Source organism: Pelophylax lessonae (genome assembly GCF_965119305.1).
Source record: "Pelophylax lessonae genome assembly, chromosome: 4".
NCBI classification, from domain to species: domain Eukaryota; kingdom Metazoa; phylum Chordata; class Amphibia; order Anura; family Ranidae; genus Pelophylax; species Pelophylax lessonae.
The window spans coordinates 13,732,393-13,747,261 of NC_138771.1; the positions used below are offsets into that span (position 1 = coordinate 13,732,393).

General features: G+C 43.1%; 1 protein-coding gene across 3 annotated transcripts in view; it reads right to left on the reverse strand.

The window, feature by feature from the left end:
- The window catches only part of PAQR5 (progestin and adipoQ receptor family member 5), an 80,941-nt gene that overhangs the window by 17,057 nt on the left and 49,015 nt on the right, over positions 1 to 14,869 (reverse strand). For 2 of the 3 annotated variants that reach the window (XM_082253031.1, XM_082253030.1), the window contains exons 6-7: positions 4,775 to 4,819; positions 1,145 to 1,241 (exon numbers count right to left, since the gene is read on the reverse strand). In XM_082253031.1, the coding sequence (XP_082109157.1) occupies positions 1,145 to 1,241; positions 4,775 to 4,819 (142 nt within the window). The remainder of the gene's footprint in view (positions 1 to 1,144; positions 1,242 to 4,774; positions 4,820 to 14,869) is intronic. The other variant, XM_082253032.1, reaches the window with a different exon arrangement.

Sequence of the window (14,869 nt, forward strand, 5' to 3'; positions counted from 1 at the left end):
AGTGGGGCGCTTTGTGTGTCGGAATGGGGGGTTGGTGGTTCGCCACCTGGAGTTGGAAGTGGACACATGGCGGTATCTGCGGGATGATGGAGTCCACCTCAATGCGGTGGGTATAGATTTATGGGCCCTGGGATTACAGGATGGGATCCAGCGAGCCTTGAGGGTTTGGAGGGGCACGCAAGGGTAAGGTGTCACCCTTGGGTGCTGGTGGCGTTTTGTTGGTCTTTGCTGGCGGGGGAGGTGAACAGTTTAGGATAAGGGTATGGTTGGGACTCATCGTTGGTATGGGTCCCTATGGTGCATTCCATTTAATGTCAGTTTAAATGGAATTCAAAATGGTGGCACTGCGGGGAGTGGTTTGTCTCCGAGCCGGTGACGCGGCTGGAGGCCTATCAGGGCACAGGTCCCGCAGTGCAGGATTTGGAATTATTTGGAGGAGCCTCAAAGACCAACAGGCCTAATGACTGATTGTTTTATGTTTGTAAGGAATGTTTTTTCTCCTTATGTTAATTTTAAGGTAAAAGGGTTAATAAAATGGCTGCTGTGGCCAATTAACTCCAAGCACGGTGTGGTCTCAATTATTTAGGTAAAGGGAAAGGTTTATGGCATGGGGGTGGAGCCTTTGGCTTTAAGCAGCCTAAGAGTTTGGGGGTGACATCTATTCTACATTGGTCATGTCTTTCCTATGTGCTTGCCAACAAGGGTTTCTCCAACTACTAAGTCATGTTTTGCTTGGGGATCAAATTCTTATTTTACTCACTGAACTGCAACTCAATTTATATCATTTGTATCATGTGTTTTTTTTTTCTGGATTTTTGGTTGATATTCTGTCTCTATCATATAAAATACACCTATGATACAAATTATAGACCCTTCATTTCTTTGTAAGTGGGAAAACCTAAAAAATCTGCAGGAGATCAAATAATTATTTTCCTCACTGTATACGAAAGGAAAAAGCTTTGCATTTTTAATTCTTCTGACCTCGGTCTCATGTCTACAGCTATCTTTTGCTTGTATAAAATTGTATAAATTATAAACAGTGCTACAAAATGTACCCAGCAGGTTTATCAAACGCCTGGTAAAAGATAACAATGAGGTCTTTCACATTGTCCCATCAATGGTGCCACCCAGCTCCATGTCCTACCCGATAGAACAATGGAATGCTGTCAAACAGGTAGGGATATGCAAAGGCCGTCGTCCGCAATACTTTGCTGATCCGTGGGCGAGTCTCTTCTGGAAACCTGTAGACACACAGAAAAGAAGAGGACCAGGTAACCTCATTACATGACCATACCATGGCCAACATACAGGAATAATGACAAGGGTCAATGTACAAAATTCTACACCCATAAGAGGTTAAATTACAGAATTAGTCCAATAAGCCAATCACTGAATTCACACCAATTACCAAACATGCAAAATATTGAATTTGCAAGGTTTAAAGTGTACCTGTCATGTGAATACACCACGTGGTTTTTGTATCCAATTACCTGGATGACTATTCCATGGCACAACAAAGGAGATCATTTATTTATTTATCCTGAGAAAAGATTTATCTTCCAAGTTTGTCTGAGGAATTAGCATTTTCAGTTGCAGCCTCAGGGCAAAATACACAGCTCAAAAAAAAATAAAGGAACACTTTGAAAACACATAAGATCTGAATGAAGAAAAATAACATGCTGGATATTTATATTCGTATGGACTGGGTAATGTGTTAGGATCTATACTGATATTGATGGTGTAATGTATTAGGATCTATACTGGTATGGACTGGGTAATGTGTTAGGATCTATACTGATATGGACGGTGTAATGTATTAGGATCTATACTGGTATGGACTGGGTAATGTGTTAGGATCTATACTGATATGGACGGTGTAATGTATTAGGATCTATACTGGTATGGACTGGGTAATGTGTTAGGATCTATACTGGTATGGACTGGGTAATGTGTTAGGATCTATACTGGTATGGACTGGGTAATGTGTTAGGGTCTATATTGATATGGACTGGGTAATGTGTTAGGGTCTATATTGATATGGACTGGGTAATGTGTTAGGGTCTATATTGATATGGACTGGGTAATGTGTTAGGATCTATATTGGTATGGACTGGGGAATGTGTTAGGATCTATACTGGTATGGACTGGGTAATGTGTTAGGATCTAGATTGGTATGGATTGGGTAATGTGTGAGGATCTTTACTGGTATGGACTGGGTAATGGGTTAGGATCTATACTGGTATGGACTGGGTAATGTGTTAGGATCTATACTGGTATGGACTGGGTAATGTGTTAGGATCTATACTGGTATGGACTGGGTAATGTGTTAGAATTTATACTGGTATGGACCGGGGAATGTGTTAGGATCTATACTGGTATGGACCGGGTAATGTGTTAGGATCTATACTGGTATGGACCGGGTAATGTGTTAGGATCTATACTGGTATGGACCGGGTAATGTGTTAGGATCTATACTGGTATGGACCGGGTAATGTGTTAAGATCTATACTGATATGGACTGGGTAATGTGTGAGGATCTTTACTGGTATGGACTGGGTAATGTGTTAGGATCTATACTGGTATGGACCGGGTAATGTGTTAGGATCTATACTGGTATGGACCGGGTAATGTGTTAGGATCTATACTGGTATGGACCGGGTAATGTGTTAGGATCTATACTGGTATGGACCGGGTAATGTGTTAAGATCTATACTGATATGGACTGGGTAATGTGTGAGGATCTTTACTGGTATGGACTGGGTAATGCGTTAGGACCTATACTGGTATGGTCTGGGTAATGTGTTAGGATCTATACTGGTATGGACTGGGTAATGTGTTAGGATCTATACTGGTATGGACTGGGTAATGTGTTAGGATCTATACTGGTATGGACTGGGTAATGTGTTAGGAAGGAAATGATGCCACATCGTTTGATGGAAACGAAAATCACCCTACAGAGGGCTGAATTCAAAGACACTTCGAAAATCAAAGTGAAATAATGATGCAGCATGCGAGTCCATTTTGCTGAAATTTCATTGCAGCAACTCAAAATAGTCCTCAGTAGTTTGTATGGCCCCACGTGCTTGTATGCATGCCTGACAACGTCGGGGCATGCTCCTAATGAGACGACAGATGGTGTCCTGGGGAGTTTCCTTCCAGATCTGGACCAGGGCATCACTGAGCTCCTGAACAGACTGAGGTGCAACCTAGTGGCGCCGGATGGACCGAAACATAATGTCCCAGAGATGTTTTATTGGATTTAGGTCAGGCGAGCGTGGGGGCCATTCAATGGTATCCATTCCTTCATCCTCCAGGAACTGGCTGTATACTCTCACCACATGAGGTCAGGCATTATCGTGCACCAGGAGGAAACCAGGACCCACTGCACCAGCGTAGGGACTGACAATGGGTCCAAGGATTTCATCCCGATACCTAATGGCAGTCAAGGTGCCATTATCTAGCCTGTAGAGGTCTGTGCGTCCCTCTATGGATATGTCTCCCCATCACTGACCCACCATCAAACTGGTCATGCTGAACGATGTTACAGGCAGCATAACATTCTCCATGGATTCTCCAGACCCTTTCATGTCTGTCACATGTGCTCAGGGTGAACCTGCTCTCATCTGTGAGAAGCACAGGGCGCCAGTGGCAGACCTACCAATTTTGGAGTTCAATGGAAAATGCCAATTGAGCTCAACGGTGCTGGGCAGAGAGCATAGGGCTCACTAGAGGACGTCGGGCTCTCAGACCACCCTCATAAAGTCTGTTTTTAATTGTTTGGTCAGAGACATTCACACCAGTGACCTGCTGGAGGTCATTTTGTAGGGCTCTGGTAGTGCTCATCCTGTTCCTCCTTGCACAAAGGAGCAGATACTGGTCCTGCTGATGGGTTAAGGACCTTCTACAGCCCTGTCCAGCTCTCCTAGAGTAACTGCCTGTCTCCTGGAATCTCCTCCATGCTCTTGAGACTGTGCTGGGAAACACAGCAAACCTTCTGGCAATGGGACGTATTGATGTGCCATCTTGGAGGAGTTGGACTGCCTGTGCAACCGCTATAGCAGTGACGGTGAACCTCGGCACCCCAGATGTTTTGGAACTACATTTCCCATGATACTCAACTACACTGCAGAGTGCATGAGTATTATGGGAAATGTAGTTCCAAAACATCTGGGGTGCCAAGGTTCGCCATCACTGCTCTATAGGGTTCAGGTATCGACGCATGCTACCAGCAGTGACACTGACCCTAGCCAAATGCAAAACTAGTGAAAAACTGTTAGAAAAGAGGAGTAGGGAAGAAATGTCTTTGGCCTTCACCCGTTTTGGAGGTTGTATCGTTGGCCATCTAGTGCACCTGGTAATTTCATTAAAAACAAAGCAGCTAAAAGTGAATAACAACCCCCTCTGCTACTTAACTGACCAGATCAATATCCCAGGAGCTTATTTGACTTGATGCTATACTCTGAATAAAAAGTGTTCCCTTAATTTTTTTGAGCAGTGTATAAGGAGCACAAACTCTTGAAAAGCAAACCAAAAGGAAGCGGCTTCGGAGACTGGTCACATAAAGACAGGTGAACTTTAAAGCTTGCACCTTAAGATATATTTTTTTAAGTAACAGTTCCAGTCCACAGTCAATTTAGAAGACCAAAGTGAAGTTAGGATTCAATTACTATTCAATTGTTAGTGGCAAGGACTGCCTCACATATACAGATTAGACCCAGAATGGACAGAAGGACGGACAGGATGGGTAAACATTCACTTCCTGCCTGCTGTTTACCTTTCTGCCAGGACCTTGTTATAATGCAGAATGGGGGCACCCAGCCTGTCAGCAACAGTAACAAAAGTAAGCATGAGAGTAAGAAGACCTGAGGACATTGCATTGTTGATTGCTGACAAAAATACAAAACATGTTGGTACTTTTTGGAGGTGTTCCATTGGCTTCCATTATCTATGTCAAGGTTTCTCAGCCGGGGTGATGCAGCACACTGGGGTGCCGCGCTGCTGCCATCCTATCCCATATTTTGCACACATTGAGCATTTTTTTCCATGGTGCAGACGGGCCTGTTGCCAGCACAATAGAAACACGTGACCCTAATCTAGAGTGGGTGGTATTCAGAGCCACATATTGAAGTCCACCTCTGTCTCCACATGTCTGCACTGCCACCCCATCCCATATTTTCGAACACATTTTGCATTTCCATGGTGTAAGCGGGCCTGCCGCCAGCCTCATGGAAACGAGTGACACTAATCCAGAGCGAGTGGTACTCGGGGCCACGTTTAGAAGTCCATCTCCGGCTACACATGCTCTGCCTTTCACCCACTGACTTTCTGCCATAGTTGTACTGTGGTGAAAATTGGAAGAAAGGACGCTGATGTGAAGGGGGTGAGGACTCTGATGTGGATAGGAAAGGGGGGGGGGGGCTAAGGACTCTGATGTGAAAGGGGGGAGGGACTGGGAACTCTGATGTGAAAGGGGGGGCTGCAAAATCTAATGTGAAAGGGGGGATGGAGACACGGATGTGAAAGGGGGGGTGGAGACTCGGATGTGAAACAGGGGGGATGGAGACTCGGATGTGAAACAGGGGGGATGGAGACTGATGTGAAACAGGGAGGGATGGAGACTGATGTGAAACAGGGGGGGGGATGGAGACTCTGATGTGAAATAGTGGGGGGGATGGAGACTCTGATGTGAAATAGTGGGGGGGGATGGAGACTCTGATGTGAAACAGGGGGGGGGTGGAGACTCTGATGTGAAGGGATGGGGGGCTTCTACTGTGAAAGAGGGGCCTTCTGATGTGACAAAAGGGGCCTTCTGTTGTGATCAGGTACCCGATTTTAGAGTAGGGTACCTTGAGATTTTGCATACTTTTAAGGGCTGCCATCAGTGTTGGGACAAGGTCATCCAGCGCCAAAAGCAAAGATGTCAAACTGTGCCCCCCTTCCCATAGGGTTAGGGTGAGGGCATCCCCATCCCTGCAATAAACCATTGCACCCAGGGCAGCAGTCCCTCTTACCCACCCCTTGTCCCGGCCCTGGCTGCCATGACTGATAAAATTGAGAAACACAGATTTGGAAATACAGTGCCTTGAAAAAGTATTCACACCCCCTTGAAATTTTCCACATTTTGTCATGGTACAATCAAAAACGTAAATGTATTTTTGGGGATTTTATGTGATAGACCGACACAAAGCGGCACAGAATTGTAAAGTAGAAGGAAAATGATGAATGGTTTTCAACATTTTTTTGCAAATAAATCTGTGAAAAGTGTGGGGCGCATTTGTATTCACCCCCCGGAGTCAATACTTTGTAGAACCGCCTTTCCCTGCAATTACAGCTGCAAGTCTTTTTGGGGATGTCTTTATCAGCTTTGCACATCTAGAGAGGACATTTTTGCCCATTCTTCTTTGCAAAATATCTCAAGCTCTGTCAGATTGGATGGAGAGCGTCTGTGAACAGCAATTTTCAAGTCTTGCCACAGATTCTCAATGTGATTTAGGTCTGGACTTTGACTGGATCATTCTAACACATGAATATGCTTTGATTTAAACCATTCCATTGTAGCTCTGGCTGTATGTTTTGGGTCGTTGTCCTGCTGGAAGATGAACCTCTGCCCCAGTCTCAAGTCTTTTGCAGACTCTAACAGGTTTTCTTCTAAGATTGCCCTGTATTTGGCTCCATCCATCTTCCCATCAACTCTGACCAACTTCCCTGTCCCTGCTGAAGAAAAGCATCCCCACAACATGATGCTGTCACCACCATGTTTCACAGTGGAGATGGTGTGTTCAGGGTGATGTGCAGTGTTAGTTTTCCGTCACACATAGCGTTTTGCTTTTTAGGCCAAAAAGTTTAATTTTTGGTCTCATCTGACCAGAGCACCTTCTTCCACAAACTGCAAACAGGACTTCTTATGGATTTCTTCCACCAATGGCTTTCTTCTTCTCACTCTTCCATAAAGGGCAGATTTCTGGAGCGCACGACTAATAGTTGTCCTGTGGACAGATTCTCCCACCTGAGCTGTGGATCTCTGCAGCTCCTCCAGAGTTCCCATGGACCTCTTGGCTGCTTCTCTGATGAATGCTCTCCTTGCCCGGCTGGTCAGTTTAGGTGGACGGCCATGTCTTGGTAGGGTTGCAGTTGTGCCATACTCTTTCCATTTTCCCATGATGGATTGAACAGCGCTCCATGAGATTGTCAAAGCTTGGGATATATTTTTTAACCTAACCCTACTTTAATCTTCTCCACGACGTTATCACTGGCCTGTCTGGTGTGTTCCTTGGCCTTTATGATGCTGTTTGTTCACTAAGGTTCTCAAACTCTTAGAGGACTCTATTTACTAATTAGGTGACTTCTGAAGGCAATTGGTTCCTCTAAATTTTAGTTAGGGGTATCAGAGTAAAGGGGGGTGAATGAAAATTCACGCCACACTTTTCAGATATTTATTAGTAAAAAATATTGAAAACCATTTATCATTTTTCTTCCACTTCACAATTATGTGCCACTTTGTGTTGGTCTATCACAGGGGTCTTCAAACTATGGCCCTCCAGTCGCTCAGGAACTACAATTTCCATCATGCCCAGTCATGTCTGTGAATGTCAGAGTTTTACAATGCCTCATGGGATGTGTAGTTCTGCAACAGCTGGAGGGCCGTAGTTTGAGGATTCCTGGTCTATCATATAAAAACCCAATAAAATACATTTATGAAAAAAAAGAGGGGGGAGGGGGGGGAAGGTGAGGACAATTACCCCCACAGGTCTGCGCTTGCTCGAATTATACTAACTGTATGAAATGGGCACCTAGAACAAAAGATTTGTGGTGAAATATGTGCTATCGGACAGTGATTAATAAACTTTATGTGTTGAGTATTTTTAAAATAATATTTTTTTAAATAATTTGCAAAAATAGTTTTAAAAATACTCTAACACAAAGTTATTAACCACTTTACCACCGGAGGATTTTCCTGCTTTACGTCCAGGCCACTCTTTGAGATTCGGCACTGTGCGAATTTAACTGACAATTGCGCGGTCATGCAACGCCGTACCCAAACTAAATTTACGTCCTTTTTTTCCCACAAACAGAGCTTTCTTTTGGCGGTATTTGATCACCTCTGCGCTTTTCATTTTTTGCGATATTAATAAAAAAAAGCAACAATTTTGAAAAAACAACAATATTTTTCTACTTTGACAGTTAAAAAATATCCAATATATTAAATTTTTGTCATATATTTAGGCCAAAATTTATTTAGCTACATGTCTTTGACAAAAAAATTCTCAATGAGCGTATTTTAACCGCTTTAAGACCGGAAGATTTTACCCCATTCCTGACCAGGCCATATTTTCCGATTCGGCACTGCGTGTTTTTAACGGACAATTGCGAGGTCGTGCAATGCTGTACCCAAACAAAATTGACGTCCTTTTTTTTCCCACAAATAGAGTTTTCTTTTGGTGGTATTTGATCACCTGTGTGAGTTTTATTTTTTGCGCTATAAACAAAAAAAGAGCGACAATTTTGAAAAAATAATATTTTTCAAATTTTTTTATATGAAATTCTCAAAAAAAAAAAAAGTAAAAATCAAAATTTAACATTTTAGGCCAATTTGTTTTCTGCTACATATGTTTGGTAAAAAAAAAAAAAATCGCAATAAGCGTATTTTGATTGGTTTGCGCAAAAGTTATTGCGTTTACTAACTAAGGGAAAGATTTATGTCATTTTTTTTTTTTTTCCCTAGTAATGGCGGCGATCTGCAATTTTTTTTGCGGGACTGCAACATTGCAGCGGACAGATCAGACCCCTGACTGACATTTTTGACACTTTTGGGGGTACCAGTGACATTACTGCAGTAATCAGTGCTAAAAATATGCACTGTTACTGTAAAAATGACACTGGCAGGGAAAAGGTTAACTTTATTGGTGATCAAGGGGTTAAGTGTGTCCCTAGGGGCGTGATTCTAACTGTGGGGGGCGTGGTTTGTGATGTAACCACAGAGACATACGATCCTACATAGCAGGATCGTATGATCTCTGCAGTTACATCAGGGAGAATGACAGACTGCTGTGTTTACATCAGCCGCCTGCCTTTCTCCCTCTCCAGCGGGAGATCGCCAGTGACCGGCGGACATTGGAGCCGCCGGTCACTCGTGCGGGGATGCCTGTGACTGAGTGGGGGCGGGAGCGCGCCTTCAGCGGTGTGCGCCCCCTACAGGCAGCTGAGCGAGTGACGTACCCCTACGTCACTTTGCCCAGCAGCGGCTGCCTGCCGCAGTATATCTGCGGTGGGCGGTCGTTATGTGGTTAATCACTGTCTGGTAGCACATATCTCACCACAAATCTTTGGTTCTAGGTGCCCATTTCATACACTTAGTATAATTTGAGCAAGTGCAGACCTATGGGGTACGTGTCCTCTCCTACCCCTCCTTTTTTTTCATTCAGTCTATTACTGTAGCAGGAGGGGGCCTAGCAGCTGCTCACCATATACATTAAATGATCACAATTTCTCATTGGCTTATTATTTTTAATATTTCTCAAAGAGGTGGTCCTTGGCGCTGGTGATACTATTTGTTTTTAAAATACATTTCTATGTTTTTGGTTGTAAATGTGGAAAATATTCAAGGGGTATGAATACTTTTTCAAGGCACTGTAAAAGGGCTTGGCAGGTCAGAGCAGGTGAATGTTAATACTATCAAAAGCAAGTGATAGAAAGTGATTATTAAGAGTCAGGAATAAAGCCAGCAGATAAACTTAGAACTGTTGGGAGTAAAAGGAATGAAATAATTATAGGTGGTGATCGTTCGTCATTGTACAAATAGGCTCCTGTGCTTCAGCTGACAAACAAATGCAAGCTGTTTTGTTTGAGTACTTGGAATATGAGAGCGTGGTGCAAATATTGTGTTAATTTGAAAGACTCGTTTGATGGTGACATGGTTGGGTTTTATAATTAATGCCCATCATCTAATGTTCTAAAGTAACTAGGTTTGATTTTAGCAAACCTGAGGTCAAGGCAAACCACAGGCATGTTGTCTATTAACTTTATTAAACCCAGCAAATGCATGCCTGGTCACAAATGTGTGAATATACTGATCTTGGAGGAAAGCCGGGTACAAACTGATCCTAGAGCTATGGTGTATAGGAGGCAGAGAGGTAATGGGTCATAAACCAATTGTGGAATGCCCAGAGGGGGAAAGGATCATGGATCATGAGGAAAGAAAGAGGAGGCAGAATGGCATCCGTTGGGGCATGAAACCTACTCAGGGGCTATTAAAGTGGAAGTATCCCGCTTTTTGACACTTTTACCTACAGGTAAGCCTATAATAAGGCCTATAATAAGGCTTACCTGTAGGTACAATTAATATCTCCTAAACCGGCACGGTTTAGGAGATATTTGCAGTGCATGCAGCCGCTTACGCGAGCGGTGCATGCGCTCTGACGGTCCGGGGGGACCTTCAGTTTTACTTGCCGGGAGCTTGCCGGAAAATCACTCCCGCGCGCATGCGCGGGAATGACGTCGGCGCGGCTCCGGCCAACCAATCAATCGGCCGCCGAACCCGGAAGAGACGACGAGGGATCATGGCAGCGCCCGCAGCGATGTCCGGGGGTCCGTGTCGGGGCTTAGTTCTAAGGTAAGTAATACATAATGAGCTAGTATGTGATGCATACTAGCTCATTATGCCTTTGTCTTGCAGTTTTTTTTTTTTTTTTTTTTCAATTTTTGGGTTTACAACCGCTTTAAGAGAAAAGGTAAAGTGGGTCTGATAAAAGGATTCCTCTATAGTAATGGGACTGTGTAGGGCAATTGAAATCTACTAATATAACAGTACAAAATGTAACCAATATTCCTTAAAATGTAAATATTTATAAAACAATGAGTGAAATCATTCATATATATATATATATATACATACATATACACACACACACACACACACACACATACATACATACACACACACATATATATATATATACACACACTGTATTTTCTGGCGTATAAGACTACTTTTGAACCTCAAAAAAATCCCCCAAAAATGGGGGGGTCGTCTTATGCGCCGAGTAGAATATCTCCAAGGTAACCCAAGTAGAAGTATTACCGGTAGATGTAATCTCTCAAGACGCTGGCTGTGTGGGAATCCTGTATCGGTATACCGTATGTACCGTAGCTTCGGCTACATATAGTGTACCGCGCTGAGCCAATCAGGGAGAGCGATGTATTCTATTATTGAATGCAAAGCCTGCTCGGATTGGCGGAGTAACATCAACCCGCCTCACTGACTCTGCCAATCCGAGCGTGCTTTGCATTCAATAATAGAATACATCGCTCACTGTGATTGGCTCAGCGCGGTATACTGTATGTAGCCGAAGCTACGGTACACCAGTACAGGATTCCCGCACAGCCAGCGTCTTGAGATTACATCTACTGGTAATAATTATACTTGGGGTACCTTGGAGATATTATGAGAGATTACATGTATTACAGTACTTGGGGTATTTTGGAGATCTATGAGAAATCTGATGTTTTTCAATGGTGTTGCCTTGCTTCGGAAGGCAAGTATAGCCCAAAACCTATGTTTTAACTTGAAAATTAGGGGGGTCGTCTTATACGCCGGAAAATACGGTATATACACACACACACACACACGTATGTATATATATATATATAGTGCCTTGCAAAAGTATTCGGCCCCTTGGACTTTAACCTTTTGCCACATTTCAGGCTTCAAACAAAGATAGAAAACTGTAATTTTTTGTGAAGAATCAACAACAAGTGGGACACAATCATGAAGTAGAACGAAATTTATTGGATATTTCGAACTTTGTTAACAAATAAAAAACGGAAAAATTGGGTGTGCAAAATTATTCAGCCCCTTTACTTTCAGTGCAGCAAACTCTCTCCAGAAGTTCAGTGAGGATCTCTGAATGATCCAATGTTGACCTAAATGACTAATGATGATAAATAGAATCCACCTGTGTGTAATCAAGTCTCCATATAAATGCACCTGCACTGTGATAGTCTCAGAGGTCCGTTTAAAGTGCAGAGAGCTTCATGAAGAACAAGGAACACACCAGGCAGGTCCGAGATAATGTTGTGGAGAAGTTTAAAGCCGGATTTGGATACAAAAAGATTTTCCAAGCTTTAAACATCCCAAGGAGCACTGTGCAAGCGATAATATTGAAATGGAAGGAGTATCAGACCACTGCAAATCTACGAAGACCTGGCCGTCCCTCTAAACTTTCAGCTCATACAAGGAGAAGACTGATCAGAGATGCAGCCAAGAGGCCCATGATCACTCTGGATGAACTGCAGAGATCTACAGCTGAGGTGGGAGACTCTGTCCATAGGACAACAATCAGTCGTATACTGCACAAATCTGGCCTTTATGGAAGAGTGGCAAGAAGAAAGACATTTCTTAAAGATATCCATAAAAAGTGTTGTTTAAAGTTTGCCACAAGCCACCTGGGAGACACCAAACATGTGGAAGAAGGTGCTCTGCTCAGATGAAACCAAAATCAAACTTTTTGGCAACAATGCAAAACATTATGTTTGGTGTAAAAGCAACACAGCTCATCACCCTGAACACACCATCCCCACTGTCAAACATGGTGGTGGCAGCATCATGGTTTGGGCCTGCTTTTCTTCAGCAGGGACAGGGAAGATGGTTAAAATTGATGGGAAGATGGATGGAGCCAAATACAGGACCATTCTGGAAGAAAACCTGATGGAGTCTGTAAAAGACCTGAGACTGGGACGGAGATTTGTCTTCCAACAAGACAATGATCCAAAACATAAAGCAAAATCTACAATGGAATGGTTCACAAATAAACATATCCAGGTGTTAGAATGGCCAAGTCTAAGTCCAGACCTGAATCCAATCGAGAATCTGTGGAAAGAACCTCACTGAGCTCGAGCTGTTTTGCAAGGAGGAATGGGCAAAAATTTCAGTCTCTCGATGTGCAAAACTGATAGAGACATACCCCAAGCTGTAATCACAACAAAGTATTAACTTAAGGGGGTTGAATAATTTTGCACGCCCAATTTTTCAGTTTTTTATTTGTTAAAAAAGTTTGAAATATCCAATAAATTTCGTTCCACTTCAGAATTGTGTCCCACTTCTTGTTGATTCTTCACAAGAAATTACAGTTTTATATCTTTATGTTTGAAGCCTGAAATGTGGCAAAAGGTCTAAAAGTTCAAGGGGGCCGAATACTTTCGCAAGGCACTGTATATATATATATATATATATACACACACACACACACACACACACACACACACAAATACATATATATATACACACACACGCACACATACATACACATTATATACAGTGGGTACGGAAAGTATTCAGACCCCCTTAAATTTTTCACTCTTTGTTATATTGCAGCCATTTTCTAAAATCATTTAAGTTCATTCTTCTTCCTCATGAATGTACACATAGCACCCCATACTGACAGAAAAACACAGAATTGTTGACATTGTTGCAGATTTATTAAAAAGAAAAACTGAAATATCACATGGTCCTAAGTATTCAGACCCTTTGCTGTGACACTCATATATTTAACTCAGGTGCTTTCCATTTCTTCTGATCATCCTTGAGATGGTTCTACACCTTCATTTGAGTTCAGCTGTGTTTGATTATACTGATTGGACTTGATTAGGAAAGCCACACACCTGTCTATATAAGACCTTCCAGATCACAATGCATGTCAGAGCAAATGAGAATCATGAGGTCAAAGGAACTGCCTGAAGAGCTCAGAGACAGAATTGTGGCAAGGCACAGATCTGGCCAAGGTTACAAAAAGATTTCTGCTGCACTTAAGGTTCCTAAGAGCACAGTGGCCTCCATAATCCTCAAATGGAAGACGTTTGGGACGACCAGAACCCTTCCTAGAGCTGGTCGTCCGGCCAAACTGAGCTATCGGGGGAGAAGAGCCTTGGTGAGAGAGGTAAAGAAGAACCCAAAGATCACTGTGGCTGAGCTCCAGAGATGCAGTCAGGAGATGGGAGAAAGTTGTAGAAAGTCAACCATCACTGCAGCCCTCCACCAGTCGGGGCTTTATGGCAGAGTGGCCCGACGGAAGCCTCTCCTCAGTGTAAGACATATGAAAGCCCGCATGGAGTTTGCTAAAAAAACACCTGAAGGACTCCAAGATGGTGAGAAATAAGATTCTCTGGTCTGATGAGACCAAAATAGAACTTTTTGGCCTTAATTCTAAGCGGTATGTGTGGAAAAAAAACAGGCACTGCTCATCACCTGTCAAATACAGTCCCAACAGTGAAGCATGGTGGTGGTAGCATCATGCTGTGGGGGTGTTTTTCAGCTGCAGGGACAGGACGACTGGTTGCAATCGAGGGAAAGATGAATGCGGCCAAGTACAGGGATATCCTGGACAAAAACCTTCTCCAGAGTGCTCTGGACCTCAGACTGGGCCGAAGGTTTACCTTCCAACAAGAAAATGACCCTAAGCACACAGCTAAAATAACGAAGGAGTGGCTTCACAACAACTCCGTGACTGTTCTTGAATGGCCCAGCCAGAGCCCTGACTTAAACCCAATTGAGCATCTCTGGAGAGACCTAAAAATGGCTGTCCACCAACGTTTACCATCCAACCTGACAGAACTGGAGAGGATCTGCAAGGAGGAATGGCAGAGGATCCCCAAATCCAGGTGTAAAAGACTTGTTGCATCTTTCCCAAAAAGACTCCTGGCTGTATTAGATCAAAAGGGGGCTTCTACTAAATACTGAGCAAAGGGTCTGAATACTTAGGACCATGTGATATTTCAGTTTTTCTTTTTTAATAAATCTGCAACAATGTCAACAATTCTGTGTTTTTCTGTCAGTATGGGGTGCTATGTGTACATTCATGAGGAAGAAGAATGAACC